The 15,097-nt window shown below is 49.7% G+C and overlaps 1 protein-coding gene across 1 annotated transcript in view; it reads right to left on the reverse strand.

The window, feature by feature from the left end:
- Nucleotides 1-4,417: 4,417 nt before the first annotated feature.
- MYOM3 (myomesin 3) overlaps nucleotides 4,418-15,097 on the reverse strand; it is a 73,358-nt gene continuing 62,678 nt past the window's right edge. Inside the window, exon 37 of the mRNA XM_006130480.5 lies at nucleotides 4,418-7,350. Within this exon, the coding sequence (XP_006130542.3) occupies nucleotides 7,087-7,350 (264 nt within the window). The 3' untranslated portion in view covers nucleotides 4,418-7,086. The remainder of the gene's footprint in view (nucleotides 7,351-15,097) is intronic.

Here is a 15,097-nt window from a genome sequence, read left to right on the forward strand (position 1 = left end):
ATGTGGCCATCTTATGAGATGATCTGCTAATTATTAACAATGAAGTATCAATTATTAATCATGTGTTTGTTCTTAATAGAAATAACCTCTGGTTCATTTGTGGTCTGTGGAAAGGCTTACCTTGTCTGTCCCTTTTCTAGCTAGTTCATTGCTTCCAAAGTAGATTAAACTAAAGTACAAGAGGCATTCTTAATGCAGAATAAGATTATCCACATGGACAACTAATGTGGAATACCTAATCCAGGCTATTCCTTCTGTAGGCATGCCCTTATCTTATTGAAAGCTAATGGTACTTAGACACCTTAAATGCTTAAGTGTTTGTGTATAAGTAAAAAGTGTATCACTTTAAGTATAATGGCATATTTAACACAATATGACCTCATTAGTATGGATGCAATTATACCAATATAAATTTGCTTATTCTGGTACAGCATATTTTGTAAAGGAAGGGGAATAAACTATACTGGCATAAGGCACCTTTGAACAGGTATCATTGTGTCCACACTGGGAGTTATACTGATATATAAATAAAAAGAATCACATACCAAACTGACAGCAATACTGGTACATAAACTATATAGACCTGATCTAAGTCATTAATTAAAATGATAAGGCTCATAAGTCACTGAAGAACTTGAAAATTTTACCCACTTTTAAAATGTTCAGTGTATATAAAACTTTAGAGTAGCCATGTTAAATATCAGTTAATTGAATAGTCAAGTAACCTCAAGAATTCTTATTGGTTAGTTGACTATTCTATAGGCCCTGGGGACAGCAGCCAGTGTGCTCCGGCCTCACTCCCAAAGAGCCCCCTTCCACTCCTTGCTGCGGCCTCTGTATCAGAGGCAGCAGTGCAGGGTATGAGGTGGGAGCTGGTCTGCAAGGGGAGCCAGTTAAAACACAGTTCCCCTCATGGACCGGATGCCTGTCACCCTGTGCTGCTACCTCTGATAAGGAGGCAGCAGTGTGGTGTAGCAGCAGTCCCTGTCAAGGGTGGATCTGAGCTCCTGGACCTGGTAAGACCTAGAACTGAGTGGGACTGCCTGCCCGCCCATCTCCTAATACACTTTAAATGCAGTGCCACAGCTGTGGTAGGTCCCGGTCCCATTGCAAGCCAGGACTGAGCCGGACTGCTAAAAAATGTACTGGCAAGTGGGGAAGGGGGGGGAGGAATGCATGTAGTATATAGCATTAACCTATAACTGATTAACCGATAAGCAAAAGCATAATTGACTATACTATTACATCCCTACTTTAGAGAACTAGTCACTGGATGTGAAATTTTATTTCTTAGCTATTGTAATAAATCCATTGCTAGTGAAGAACTTCATGGCTCACTATGCTGCAAGTTCACACGTGGAACTTCACAGAGTCAATCAAGAGAGAATCCAGATAATTCTCTTCCAAAAAAAGAACTGGTCCCTACAATGTAAGGAAAAAAGAATGTCTCTTAGGGTATGTCTACACTACCCCGCTAGTTCGAACTAGGAGGGTAATGTAGGCATACCGCACTTGCAAATGAAGCCCGGGATTTGAATTTCCCGGGCTTCATTTGCATAAGCGGGGAGCCGCCATTTTTAAAACCCCGCTGGTTCGAACCCCGTGCAGCGGGGCTACACGGGGCTCGAACTAGGTAGTTCGGACTAGGCTTCCTATTCCGAACTACCGGTATACCTTGTTCCACGAGGTGTACCGGTAGTTCGGAATAGGAAGCCTAGTCCGAACAACCTAGTTCGAGCCCCGTGTAGCTGCGCTGCACGGGGTTCGAACCAGCGGGGTTTTAAGAATGGCGGCTCCCCACTTATGCAAATGAAGCCCGGGAAATTCAAATCCCGGGCTTCATTTGCAAGTGCGGTATGCCTACATTACCCTCCTAGTTCGAACTAGGAGGGTAGTGTAGACATACCCTTAGTTATTATCAGTACAGGCCTTTGATAATTCACAGCTGCTCAGTTCCAGTAGACAGCAGTGGGGAGCACCTGTACTAATCCATTTTTTACAGTATTTAAATGTGTTTAATGATGGTCCTATACACTCAAGTTTAAAGGGGAAATGAACTGTTCCTTGGGGACTGAAGTGGAAAAATAAATGGGTGTACTTAATTCTTGTTACTCATCACGTTCATAACCCCACATCTCCTCACTCACTCTACTCACAGCAATACTCATCCTTCCCTGATCAACCATGACTGCTGGCTTTAGAAGATGTTAGGTAATACTATATGTGGTGTGGAATTAACTTGCTTAACTCAAATCATGCCCTACAGGTGACTGACCTGTCTAAGTCAACATTTCTAATACTTCACACTAGGCAGTAATTTTTAGCTGAGTGGGAAAATTTCTCTTATAGATTTACTTTACTTTTTTGTTCAGGTGAAATGTTTAGAGACAATCCCAGACAGGGATCAGAGATTCATGTACTTCCAAACTTTAGGACTATTCAGGTCCATTACTAATTCACTACAGTTTTAATTACCATAAGAGACCTGCATTCTACTGTTGGCTACTAAACCTCAATTGGTTTTCAGAGCATACTGCCCTAAAATATTTTGTCTTTAGTCATTTAATGTTTTAAAATGAATGTTAGAGATCCAATTTATGATTTTAAAAGCTTCATACGTTTGTTAGTAAGAAATTGTAAAAGGTGTAAAAGATTTCCTGTAGCTGAGCAAACTTTTGATCCAACAATTTGGCAGCCCATCCACAGCAATAGCCATTACTTGATGCTTCACAGGAAAGGGGGAATGTAGACAAACCACATGTTGCCAACAATGCTCCTGAAGGTGGAAAATCCCTTCCAGATGCCTGCATCTGTTTGCAATGGAAAGTTTCAATTTCTGTGAGGAGTTCTCGTGCGCAAACACAAAACTCTGAATTTGGAAAAGTTCACTGATTTCGTTAAAGCTTTCACAGTGACCTGTCTTCCAGACCTTGGGAAGCTAAACATTAAACTAAAGTGCACAACAGTGGTAGGCATCTGTTGCACTCATAATTAGGCTGAAGGGATTTTTCTCTGTGTATTGAGTGTGTGGGTATTAGGGACGGAATTTACATGTATATCCATCCATAGACAGACTATGGGGTTACAATACAGCATCTCTGCAGCTGCTACTCTAGCTAGAGGTTGAAACCGAGGCTGTTTCAAGGCTGCACCTTCCCTTGTAGGTGTTTTAATTTTTCAGAGGGGGATTGCTATTTTAAAGATACATAAAATAACTAGCATTGCTCGAGTCCTTCAGGGAAGGGCTTTGGGGATGAGAGCAGGGGTGCAGGAGGCTGAGGGCCAGGAGCACGTTTTCTCTCCTCCCAAGTCCCCTCACCCACCTGGGCCCTGTTCTCTATTCCCCCTTCCCCAGCTCTCCCAGGGTCTGATTTCCTGTTCTCAAATAGTATGTCATTCTATCATTGATATTAAACATGTTTATTATGACTGATATTTAATGTGTAGGGACCAACCAAGATCACAGGCCCATTGAATTGGACCTCTACAAATACCTTGTAGAAGATGAATTCTGCTTCAACTAATATAATTAATAATACAGGGAAGTTACCTCCGATTCAGACAGTTTGTATGTCTTGCTTTCTCTCTCCTTCACACACTCAAACCTGTTTCAGAACAATCTTTTCCATGAACACTTTTAGGTATGACTCACTCCTGCATTGTCAAGTTTCACAATTTTTATTTAGCACACACCTTTTTAACAGTGCATAGAATGCAGGATAAACTACACTACGACAGGCAAACACTGTTCTTGATCAATAGTAACAGATAAAACAGTGACATAGAAAACCTCTTCTGAAAGTGTGGATAGTTTAGAAACAGTAACTGTCAAACATTTTAAAAATGAACTTCTCCATTTGTGCCTTGATCTTTATTTAAAACAGCATTCAATGTCATGTTACAAGGGTTATATCCTTCCTCTAGGTTTTTATTGTCACCTTCTATAAAAATCATATATGGTCTCAGATAAAAAAAGTCAACTGTGCTACTGATTCTTTGCATTATTATGTCAAAAAGCCCATTGTACATGCGACACAGCATTCTTCAGTTAATTTTTATGGGAGCTGAATTCTGAAACCTGAAGAAAGGTTTGAATTCTATGCACATAAGGATTCCTCTTTGTGCAGAAATTAAGTTTCAGTTTGGGGACTGGTGGGTCTGAGAATATTCAGAATGATGTAGAAGTTGCCTGGACATGCCACACATCTGCAGACCTCCAATATAAACTGGTGATTATGCCATGCGGGAAAGAGGGCTTTGCTTTATTATTTCCCATAAATAATATGGGAAATACTAAAGGAATATGTTAAAAAACATGAACTAATATTGTTATTTAATTCATTGTCATTTATCTAAATGACAAGTAACAAGTAGTCCTGTGGCACCTTAGACACTAACAAAAATATATATAGTATCATAAGCTTTCGCGGGCACCACTATAAATATTTTTGTTAGTCTGTAAGGTGCCAAGACTACTCATTATTTTTAAAGTTAAAGACTTACCCAGCTACCCATCTGACACTTTTTAAAAACTAGGTGAAAAGTGTAAAACAAAATTCCCCATGATTTTTTTTAAACCTTCGCCTTTTGAATAAAGATCCAAATTCTGCCTCCTTACTCACAGCTGACCTTTAAAATACTGGGCTGGAATTAAAAATAAACTTCCTTGCCTTTCCGGTACAAGGAAACATAAATTGCACCCTATGTCAGCCTAGTTATACAGCATTTTCACTTCAAAGGAAGGAGCTGGAGCAGCTTTACGGTAAGGCCAGAGCGAATTCCCCTCTGCGTGACCTCTGGAACGAACAATTGCATTAAATAGCTCAGTTTTCTGTTGTCCTGACCAAACAACAAGCTCTGCCCCCTCTCCAACAAGCTCTGCCCAGCTTTGCACTAGTGAAAAGGAAATAGTGATGAGTAGGGTTGCCAGCTGGTTTCAACAAAAATACCGGACACACTTGACATTACATCACAATCTACATTACATCTTATTTAAAAAATACCGGACATTTATATTTTCTCAATTTGTTTCCCAAACAGAAAGATCAAATACTGGACCGTCCAGTTCAAAACACCTGGCAACCTTAGTGATGAGTTTCCATGCCAAAAATTCTCCTCTGGAAATATTCCTGCTATTGGAACTCTGTCTCTAATCAGGGTGGAATCAGGCCTGGTAACTGATCAGTATGGTTGTGATAATTTAAACACATCCAAAAATAGCATTATTGGGCAGTTTACAGTACCTCACAGTGAATAACAGCTGTGGAGTTTAAATAGGTTTTAAATCCCATCATGTGGCAGCACACATACTCCTCTGCAAAGCCAACAGAGGCTCAGAAACACTGCCTTTCTTCCACATGGCTTAGTCTTGTAAATGTAAGTGCATCAAAGCCGTTTCAGCGAGATATTTAGGAATATGCCTAACTTTCAGCACTGTGCTGACCTGGGCTCAAACGGGTGTGTTTTAACACCACCACACACAGCATTCTCCTGTTACAGGATTTCAACACAAGGGGCTTAATACAGAAAGATAAGTTCTTGTGTACATGAACCCCTACTGCAGGGATCTCCACCCTTTTTAAGCACAAGACCATTTTTTGAATTTAAGTGCAATCCAGGATCTACCTCAAAACCAAATACCCTTGCCCCGCCTCCTTCCTGCCCCTTCTCCGAGGCCCTGCCCCAGCTCACACCATTCTCCCTCCCTTTCACCACGCAGGGACAGAGGGTTGGGGCACAGGCTCTGGTCTTAGGCTAAGGGATTTGGAGTGTGAGGGGGCTCTGAGCTGAGCCTGGGGCAGGGAGTTGGAGGGTAGGAGGGGGTTCAGGGTGCAGACTCTATATGGGAATTTGAGTCTGGGGGGGCTCAGGGCTAGCGCAGGGGCTTGTGGCATAGAAGGGGGTACATGACTGGGGAAGGGGTTCGGAACTGGCTCCAGCTGGACACTGCTTACCTCAGGTGGCTCCTGGGTGGTGGTGCAGTGGGGCTAAGGTAGACTCACCCCTGCCCTGGCCCTGCACCATTCTCAAAAGCAGCCAGCAATCTCCCTCCATCCCAAGCCCTGTTGTCCCCTTCTCCCCATTCTGTGGAGATAGAAAACAGGATGGAAGAGGGGGCACACTGACATCAGTGCCCTGCTCTGTACTGCAAGTGGGAGGCCGGGGGAAGCTCCAAGGACAGGAGAGGCACAGCTGTGGTGGGAGGGGCAGCTGAAGTACCTGCCCTTGATAGCCTCTTGGCCAAACCAATCAAGATCACCTGTCAGAGGCTCCAAGATCTGCCAGTAGATCCTGATCTACTGATTGGTGACCAGTGCCCTACTGTATCCAATGCCTAGTGCTGTCAGCTAAGAAGGGATAGGCTGTGTCTACACTGGCCACTTATTCCGGAAAAGCAGCCGCTTTTCCGGAATAACTTGCCAGCTGTCTACACTGGCCCCCTGAATTTCCGGAAAAGCACTGACGAGCTACTGTAAAATTGTCAGTGTTTTTCTGGAAAAACTATGCTGCTCCCGTTCGGGCAAAAGTCCTTTTCCGGAAAAACTGTTCCGGAAAAGGGCCAGTGTAGACAGCACAGATTTCTTTTCCGCAAAAAAGCCCCGATCACGAAAATGATGATCAGGGCTTTTTTGCGGAAAAGCGCGTCTACATTGGCACGGACGCTTTTCCGGAAAAAGTGCTTTTCCGGAAAAGCATCCTGCCAATGTAGACGCGCTTTTTCCGGAAATACTTATAACGGAAAACTGTTCCGTTTTAAGCATTTCTGGAAAAGGGTGCCAGTGTAGACGTAGCCATAGACTTTATGGAGTGTTTGTCTAATCCTTGGAGTTGCAGTGGGATTTTGAAGATATTCTGCAGATTTCTATTAGTACTTTTAAGAGGGGCATAGTGACATACTATAAATCACTTAGAAAACTTTATTTTATATGTAAATAATAAAAACAGAGATACTAGTTTGCATCTTAGGGCTGGGATTGTCAAATGAACCCAAGTGAAAAATTCCTTTGAAATTCACTGGGAGTTTGGTGCCTAATTCCTTTAGGCCTCTTTGGAAATCCCAGCCTGGATTTTTTAGTGTGTTGAAAATCACTTTTCCCACAGCTCGACTGGTTCCTCTCCATGCTTGTACACGCTGATAGTAACCTGTCCCGTTTCACAGCCATATTTGTTCTTGACAAAGATGCTGTATTTTCCTGTGTCATCACTGCAGACTCTCTCAATGGTAATTGTGACAACTATCCCCTTCACTTCCATTTTGTAACGATCTTTAAAGATGACCACCTTCTCGTTCTTGAACCAAGTGATTTCTGGGTAAGGATCACCAGATATGCAGCATGTCAAACACAGGGTCTGTTTTAAAAATATAGTAAATACAGGGTTAAGGTGGCAATTCACAGCCATTATGAACACATAATTAAGCAAAGAGAGAAATTAAAAACTGATCTCCAAAAAACTCCACAGGTTTAACTGCTCCAGGAACTCATTAGTTCTTATCGGCTCAGTCCCTGAAGCAAGCAACTTATTCACTTTTCTATTTTAGTCTCCTCATCTGTAAAATGGGAATTGTACCGCTCATTCACCTATCCCAGAAAGGAACATGAGAGGATTAAGTCCTTAACAGTTGTTAAATGCTCTGAAGGTGGAAAGCACCATATAAAGGCTATGGACTATTATTGAAGTATTGTTGGTCCCAGGATATGAGATTATTTTTCAAGTATCTAAAAGGGTGTTACAAGGAGGGGGGAGGAAAATTGTTCTTCTTAGCCTCTGAGGATAGGACAAGAAGCTGTGGGTTTAAATTGCAAGAAGGGAGGTTTAGTTTAGATATTATGAAAAAAAAATCCTAACTGTCAGGGTGGTTAAATACTGGAACAAATTGCCTAGGGAGGTCATGGAATCTCCATCACTGGAGATATTTAAGAGCAGGTTGTATAGACACCTGTCAGGGATGATTTAGGCACTGTTTGGTCCTGAGGGCAGGGCACTGTACTCGCTGACCTCTCAAGGTCCCTTCCAGTTCTATGGTTCTATGATTATCTCTTGTGTGTTTTATTCCTGTATTACTGTAGTACCTAAGAGAGGTAATCATAGACCAGAATCTTACTGTGGTACAAATACATAATAAAAAGATGGTCCCTGCCCCAAACAGTGTTAGGCATAAGACAAAAGACAACCAGTAGATACAGTAAAGAAGAAACCATGAGAGAATGATCACACAAGAGAAACTGATCTGAGCATATAAGCCTATGGACCCCTGATTCTGATACCAGCCATTTTAAAAAGATCTAACCCAGATACTGTATTTCTCTTATTCAATACCTAGGACAGCATGACCACACAATGCCATTGTGTTTGCTAGTGTGACGGCGTGTTGGGGGTTCCCCGTCTCCTGCACCCCGAGATGGCACAAACAGACTGCACCAGCCAGTGGAATAGAGGAAGTTTATTGCCTCTCCAGGATACAGCATAGCACAGATGTAGTCTGGTCACAGAACTGGGCTAGGATGCCTCAGGCCCCCTTGAGTTGGGGGGAGACTGGGCCCCTAAACTCCAGCTCCTCTCCCTAGGCTGTCTCCTCCATGCTCTCCCACAGTAACAACTAAATTCCCTTGCAGCCCTGCCCCCCAGTCCAGGGCAGCATTCACCTTCCTTTGTTCCTCTCCATGGGGGGTGTCTGGCCACTGGTTCGACAAGTTTGGCCTTATCTCTGCCTAGCGAGATTTTCCCTGCTGGGTCTTGCTCCAGACAGCAGGGGTCACCACAGCCCAGCAAGTACCCCCACTACGTCACAGTTCTCCCCCCTCCGAGAGCGAACTGAGCAGGGTCACTCCGCTCGTGACCTGGGGAAGTTCGGGCCCCTCGCTACGGGACAGCGCGTCGGCGATGATGTTGGCGCTCCCCTTGACGTGGATCACTTCCATGTCGTAGTCCTGCAGGAGCAGGCTCCACCGCAGCAGCTTGGCGTTCGTCCCTTTCATCTGGTGCAGCCAGGTCAGGGGGCAGTGGTCGGTGAACACCGTGAAACGCCGGCCAAACAGGTACGGCTGCAGCTTTTGCAGGGCCCACACCATGGCCAGGCATTCCCTCTCTACGGTCGCGTAGCTCCGCTCCCGGGGCAGCAGCTTCCTGCTCAGGTACACGATGGGGTGACGTTCCCCTTTCTCGTCCGCCTGCATCAGCACCGCCCCCAGCCCAGTGTCCGAGGCGTCAGTAAACACGATAAAGGGCTTGTCGAAGTCTGGGTTTACCAGCACTGGGGCCTTGGCCAGGGCTCCCTTCAGTGCACAGAGAGCCCTCTGGCACTGCTCCGTCCAGACCACCCTGTCGGGCCTCCCCTTCCTGCACAGCTCTGTGATCGGGGCAGCGATGGAGCTGAAGTTGGGCACAAACCTCCGGTAGTACCCCGCCATCCCAATGAAAGCCTGGACCTGCTTCTTGGTCTGGGGCACAGGCCAGTCCCGGATGGCCTCCACTTTGGCCGGCTCTGGCTTCAAGCAGCCGCTCCCCACCTTATGGCCCAGGTAGGACACTTCGGCCATTCCAACCTTGCACTTCCCAGCCTTTACGGTCAGCCCAGCCTCCCTCAGCCGATCTAGTACCTGGCTGACCTGGGCCACGTGGTCCTCCCAGGACTGGCTGAAGACGCAGATGTCATCGATGTACGCTAGGGCACAGTTCTCCATTCCCCGCAGCAGCTGGTCCACCAGGCGCTGGAAGGTGGCCGGCGCCCCTTTGAGGCCAAAGGGTAGGACCAGGAACTCATAGAGCCCCAGTGGCGTGATGAAAGCCGATTTCAGTCTGGCCTCCTGGTCTAGCGGCACCTGCCAGTAGCCCTTGGTGAGGTCCAGGGTGGTGAGATAGCGAGCTCCCCCCAGCTTGTCCAGGAGCTCGTCGGGCCTTGGCATCGGGTAGGCGTCGGACACCGTGATGGCGTTGAGCTTCCGGTAGTCCACGCAGAACCGGATCGACCCGTCCTTCTTGGGAACCAGCACCACGGGAGAGGCCCAGGGGCTGGAGGACGGCTGGATCACCCCCAGGGCCAACATGTCCTGGACCTCTCTCTCCAGGTCCTGGGCTGTTTTCCCTGTGACTCTGAATGGGGAGCAGCGCACCGGGGGGTGAGTGCCCGTCTGCACCCGGTGGATAGCCAGGTTGGTAAGACCCGGCTTGTTGGAGAACAGCTGCTGGTGGGAGCGCAGCACCTCCCGGATCTCGGCCTGCTGGGCCGGGGTGAGCTGGTCCGAGAGGGAAATTGACTCCAGCGAAGAGTCCTCTCCGGTCCCAGGGAACAGGCCCACCAGGGGATCCTCCCCCTGCTCCTCCCAGGGCTTACACACGGCCAGCACCAAGTTCTCCCTGTCCCAGTACGGCTTCATCATGTTAACATGATATACCCGCTGGCCGCGCGTCCGGCCCGTCAGCTCCACCACGTAGTTCACCTCGTTCAGCTGCTTAACCACCTTGAAGGGGCCGTCCCAGGCGGCTTGCAGCTTGTTCTTCCGCACGGGGATCAGGACCATCACCTGGTCCCCGGTAGCGTAGGCGCGGGCCCGTGCATTGCGGTCGTACCAGACCTTCTGCTTCCTCTGGGCCCTGCTCAGGTTCTCTCTGGCCAGGCCCATGAGCTCGGCAAGTCTTTCCCGGAATGTCAGGACGTATTCCACGACCGGCTCACCCTCCGGGGAGACCTTCCCCTCCCACTCGTCTTTCAATAAGTCCAGGGGGCCCCTCACTCGCCTCCCATATAACAGCTCGAACGGCAAGAACCCCGTGGACTCCTGGGGCACTTCCCTGTACGCAAACAGCAGGTGGGGTAGGTACTTGTCCCAGTCCTGCGGGTGTTTGTGCATAAAGGTCCGTAGCATCTGCTTCAGAGTCCCATTGAACCTCTCCACCAACCCGTTGGTCTGGGGGTGATACGCCGAGGCCCAGGTGTGTTGCACCCCACTCTTCTCCCACAAGCACCGGAGCAGGGCCGACATGAAGTTGGATCCCTGGTCCGTGAGAACCTCCTGGGGAAACCCCACCCTGCTGAAAATGGTCAGCAGTGCGTCTGCCACCGTGTCTGCCTCGATGGAGGGCAGGGCCACGGCCTCGGGGTAGCGGGTGGCGAAGTCCACCACCACCAGGATGTATTTCTTCCCTGTCCGGGTCGCTCTGTTGAAGGGCCCCACAATATCCATCGCCACCTTCTGGAAAGGCTCCTCTATGATGGGCAGGGGTCTCAATGCAGCTTTCTTCCTGTCTTGGGCCTTCCCCACCCGCTGGCAGGAGTCGCAGGACCGGCAGTACCGCTGGACAGCTGCAAACATCCCCGGCCAATAGAAGTTTTGGAGCAGCCTCAGCCGCGTGCGCCGGATCCCCTGGTGTCCCGAGAACGGGATGTCATGGGCCAGGTGTAGCAGCTTGCGGCGATACCTTTGGGGAACCACCAGCTGCCGCTGGAGCCCCCACTTGCCTACCGTCCCGGGGGAAAGCCATTCCCGGTACAGAAATCCCCTCTCCCACCGGAACTTCTCCTGGCAATCTCCTCCTAGGGGTTGAGCGGCACCCAGGTCAGCCCGGTCCCTCAGGGCCTGCAGGGAGGGATCCGCTCGCACCTCCGCCTGGAATTCAGCGGCTGGGGCTGGGACAGGGCCGTGGTTCCCCCCACTGCCTAGGTCCAACTCTAGGTCCGCTGGGACGGGGCCCTGGGCCCCCTGTTGGGGAACCTCCTCGAGTTCCGGGCCGCAAGCCCCTCGCTTGCTCTGGCTACGGGTGGTGACCAGCGTCCTGTGGGGTCCGTCTGGCCACTCCTCTAGGTCACTCCCCATTAGCACGTCGGTGGGCAAGTGCGGGTGCACCCCCACTTCCTTGGGGCCCTCCTTGGCCTCCCATTTCAGATGCACCCTGGCTACAGGTACCTCAAAGGGGGTGCCGCCTATGCCCCTCAGTGTCAGCTGAGTGTCGGGTAGCATACGGTCTGGGGCCACTATGTCGGGCCGGGCCAGCGTCACCTCCGCCCCCGTGTCCCAGAAACCCGTCACCTTCCTGCCATCCACCTCCAGGGGTACGAGGCAGTCCCTCCGTAGGGGCCGCCCCGCCCCCACCCGGTGCACGGATAAATCTGTCTCCCGAGGGTCAGACCTCCCAGGGGAGGTGCACTGAGCATCCTTCCCCTCTCTCTGAGCTGAGGTTTGCCTGCCAGCCCCTGCCTCTGGGGCAGCCTGCCCTTCCTCCCGCCCCAGCCAGTTAACCCTGGAACGTCCCAGGTCATGGGACCTGTTCTTGCGCCTGGTGCATTGAGCCCTCTTGTGGCCTCGTTGCCCACAGCGATGGCAAGTTAGGTTCTGTGGGCCCATTCGGGTCGGCTCTGCCCGGGCCCTGGCTGGTTTTCTGGGGTATCGACGACTGGTCCTGGTCCCTGGGGCTCGCCTCGGAGGTGTCTCTCTCCGTTGCTCCGCCGAGAACCGGTCTCTGCGCGATTCTCTTTCTCTCCGGGACTCCCGTTCACCCCCGGACCGGCTCTCCGTGAACTCATCCGCCAGTCTCCCGGCCTCCTGGGGGTTCTCTGGTCTCCGGTCCTTGAGCCACAGCCTCAGTTTGGGTGGGCACGCTTCATAGAACTGCTCCATCATGACCAGCTTGAGCAGCTTCTCTGCGGTCTGGGCTCCGACTCCCGAGACCCACTTGCGGCAGTATTGCGCCAGGCGGGAGGCCAGGTCCACATAGGTCTCCCGTGGCCCTTTCTGTACCCCCCGGAACTTCTTCCTGTACATCTCGGGGGTCAGCCCGAACTTGTGCAGCAGGGCCTCCTTGACTCGGTTGTAATCCCCTGGCTGTAGGTCCTCCAGCTGACTGAGCACTCCGGCCGCCTCCTGGTTCAGTGCGGGGATGAGCTCCTGCAGCCAGTCAGCTGGGGGGACCTGTTGCAGCCCACAGGCCCTCTCAAAGGAGCTGAGGAACCCGTCTATGTCGCCCACGTCCTTCAATTGGGCCACTGTGAGCCTCTCCAAGCGCCTGGCATCCCCGGGACTCTGGGGCCCATCCACTCTTGGCGCAGCCGGGGCCCCGCAGGTTCTCCGCTCTGCCATGGCCAGCTCATGCTGTCGCTGCCTCTCTCGGTCCTGGCGCTCCTTCTCTCGGTCCTGGCGTTCCTTCTCTCTGTCCTGTACTTCCAATTCCTTCATCCGCAGCTGGATCTCCAGCCGCCGCAGCTCCGCTGGGCTGGCCCCTGCCCTAGATGGGCTACGGCTTGCAGGCCTCCCGGGAGACGCTGTCTCATCTCTCCGGTGGGTTCCAGCGCTCCTCCCCCTCTCTGAGCCTGACACACTCTCAGGGGGGGTCTGGCTGCTTCCCCTGGGGACAAGATCCTGGCCCCGTGGCTGGTCATTCTCTTCCAGCTGGGTAATCAGCTGGGCCTTGGTTGCTTTCCGCACCGGCAAGCCTCTCTCTCTGCACAGCCCCACCAGCTCTGCCTTCAAGAGTCGGGCGTAGGCCATCTGCCCGCTGGGCCCCTCGGTGCAGACTCACCAGTCTAGTGCTGCAGCGCCCCACGATTCCCAGGAACCGCTTCGCTCTGTCTCCAGCACGCCTGGCTCCAGGGCTCTTGCTTCTACAGCGCCTTGTCGCTCACCGCTGGAAGCTTCATCCACGGGGTGCAGTGGATCCCACTTCTGACACCAGTGTGACGGCGTGTTGGGGGTTCCCCGTCTCCTGCACCCCGAGATGGCACAAACAGACTGCACCAGCCAGTGGAATAGAGGAAGTTTATTGCCTCTCCAGGATACAGCATAGCACAGATGTAGTCTGGTCACAGAACTGGGCTAGGATGCCTCAGGCCCCCTTGAGTTGGGGGGAGACTGGGCCCCTAAACTCCAGCTCCTCTCCCTAGGCTGTCTCCTCCATGCTCTCCCACAGTAACAACTAAATTCCCTTGCAGCCCTGCCCCCCAGTCCAGGGCAGCATTCACCTTCCTTTGTTCCTCTCCATGGGGGGTGTCTGGCCACTGGTTCGACAAGTTTGGCCTTATCTCTGCCTAGCGAGATTTTCCCTGCTGGGTCTTGCTCCAGACAGCAGGGGTCACCACAGCCCAGCAAGTACCCCCACTACGTCACAGCTAGGAAATGGAAAGCTACATTTTTTAACACGCTCAAATCTTTTGCCATTTAGGAGATTGACTTCATGCAGCTGAAATCATCACTACTCTGTTTGTGGCCATCAGTAATGTAAGTATATTTAACCGCTTTCAAAGCATTAAGGACTATTAAGGTGACCATAAAATTCAAGGCTGATCTAGTTTCTAGACTTTGAAGGAGTTATTCATAGGATACAGGAGCCCCTCATTAGTAAGAACTAGCTGATGTCAGAAGTTTATCAAAGATGACAGAACTAAGTTATGGAGTGGGTGGGCAAGATTTATATGATTAGTGAACAAATCTACTAAAGCTAAACCTAAACACTTCATATGAGGTTAACGTTATGAATTACCATGGATAGTCAGGCTAATAAGCTGAGCAGGTTTTGGATAGGTCTAAATAGACCCCAGAATCATGTAAGTGGAGAGCATAACTGCTCCAGATTTGTATTTATTGAGTGCATGCCAATGGTGCATCTGATACAGTGCAAACACTCCAACTGCAGTCTGGGGACAGCTCCTGCAGAGGTGTAGGTTTCCCTGCCAGGAAGCATCATTGTTTAGAAGTCACAGAATTGCAATTAGATGGAATTACATTCTCCAGCCTGTAGTTTTAAACAAAGGGCAGTGACTGCTAATTATTCTTTCTTGACACTTTCATGGCCACATTTGTGGTTATATTAAGTACAGATGGCTTCTATTAATAGCTTTCAAAACCTAGGTTAAATGTGTCTAAACAGAAGTGACGCATTTTAAGTGCTCTCAGAAACTGCTAGGATTTTTGATGGGTCCAGGCAGTTAGTGAGATTTAGATATTATGGGCTTTTCTTCTGCCACTTTCCAAGGGTAAATCAGGAATAAACTCCACTGACGCCAATGGGCCTAATTATCATTTGTGATAGGCCCTTTTACATCTTCTGGGAATGTAAAGAGACCTTAAAGTGGGCATGAATTACATTTACAGTCATTTTAAAGCCTCTT

This window comes from Pelodiscus sinensis, chromosome 26, assembly GCF_052426305.1.
Source record: "Pelodiscus sinensis isolate ZL-2025 chromosome 26, ASM5242630v1, whole genome shotgun sequence".
In the NCBI taxonomy this organism is placed as follows: domain Eukaryota; kingdom Metazoa; phylum Chordata; order Testudines; family Trionychidae; genus Pelodiscus; species Pelodiscus sinensis.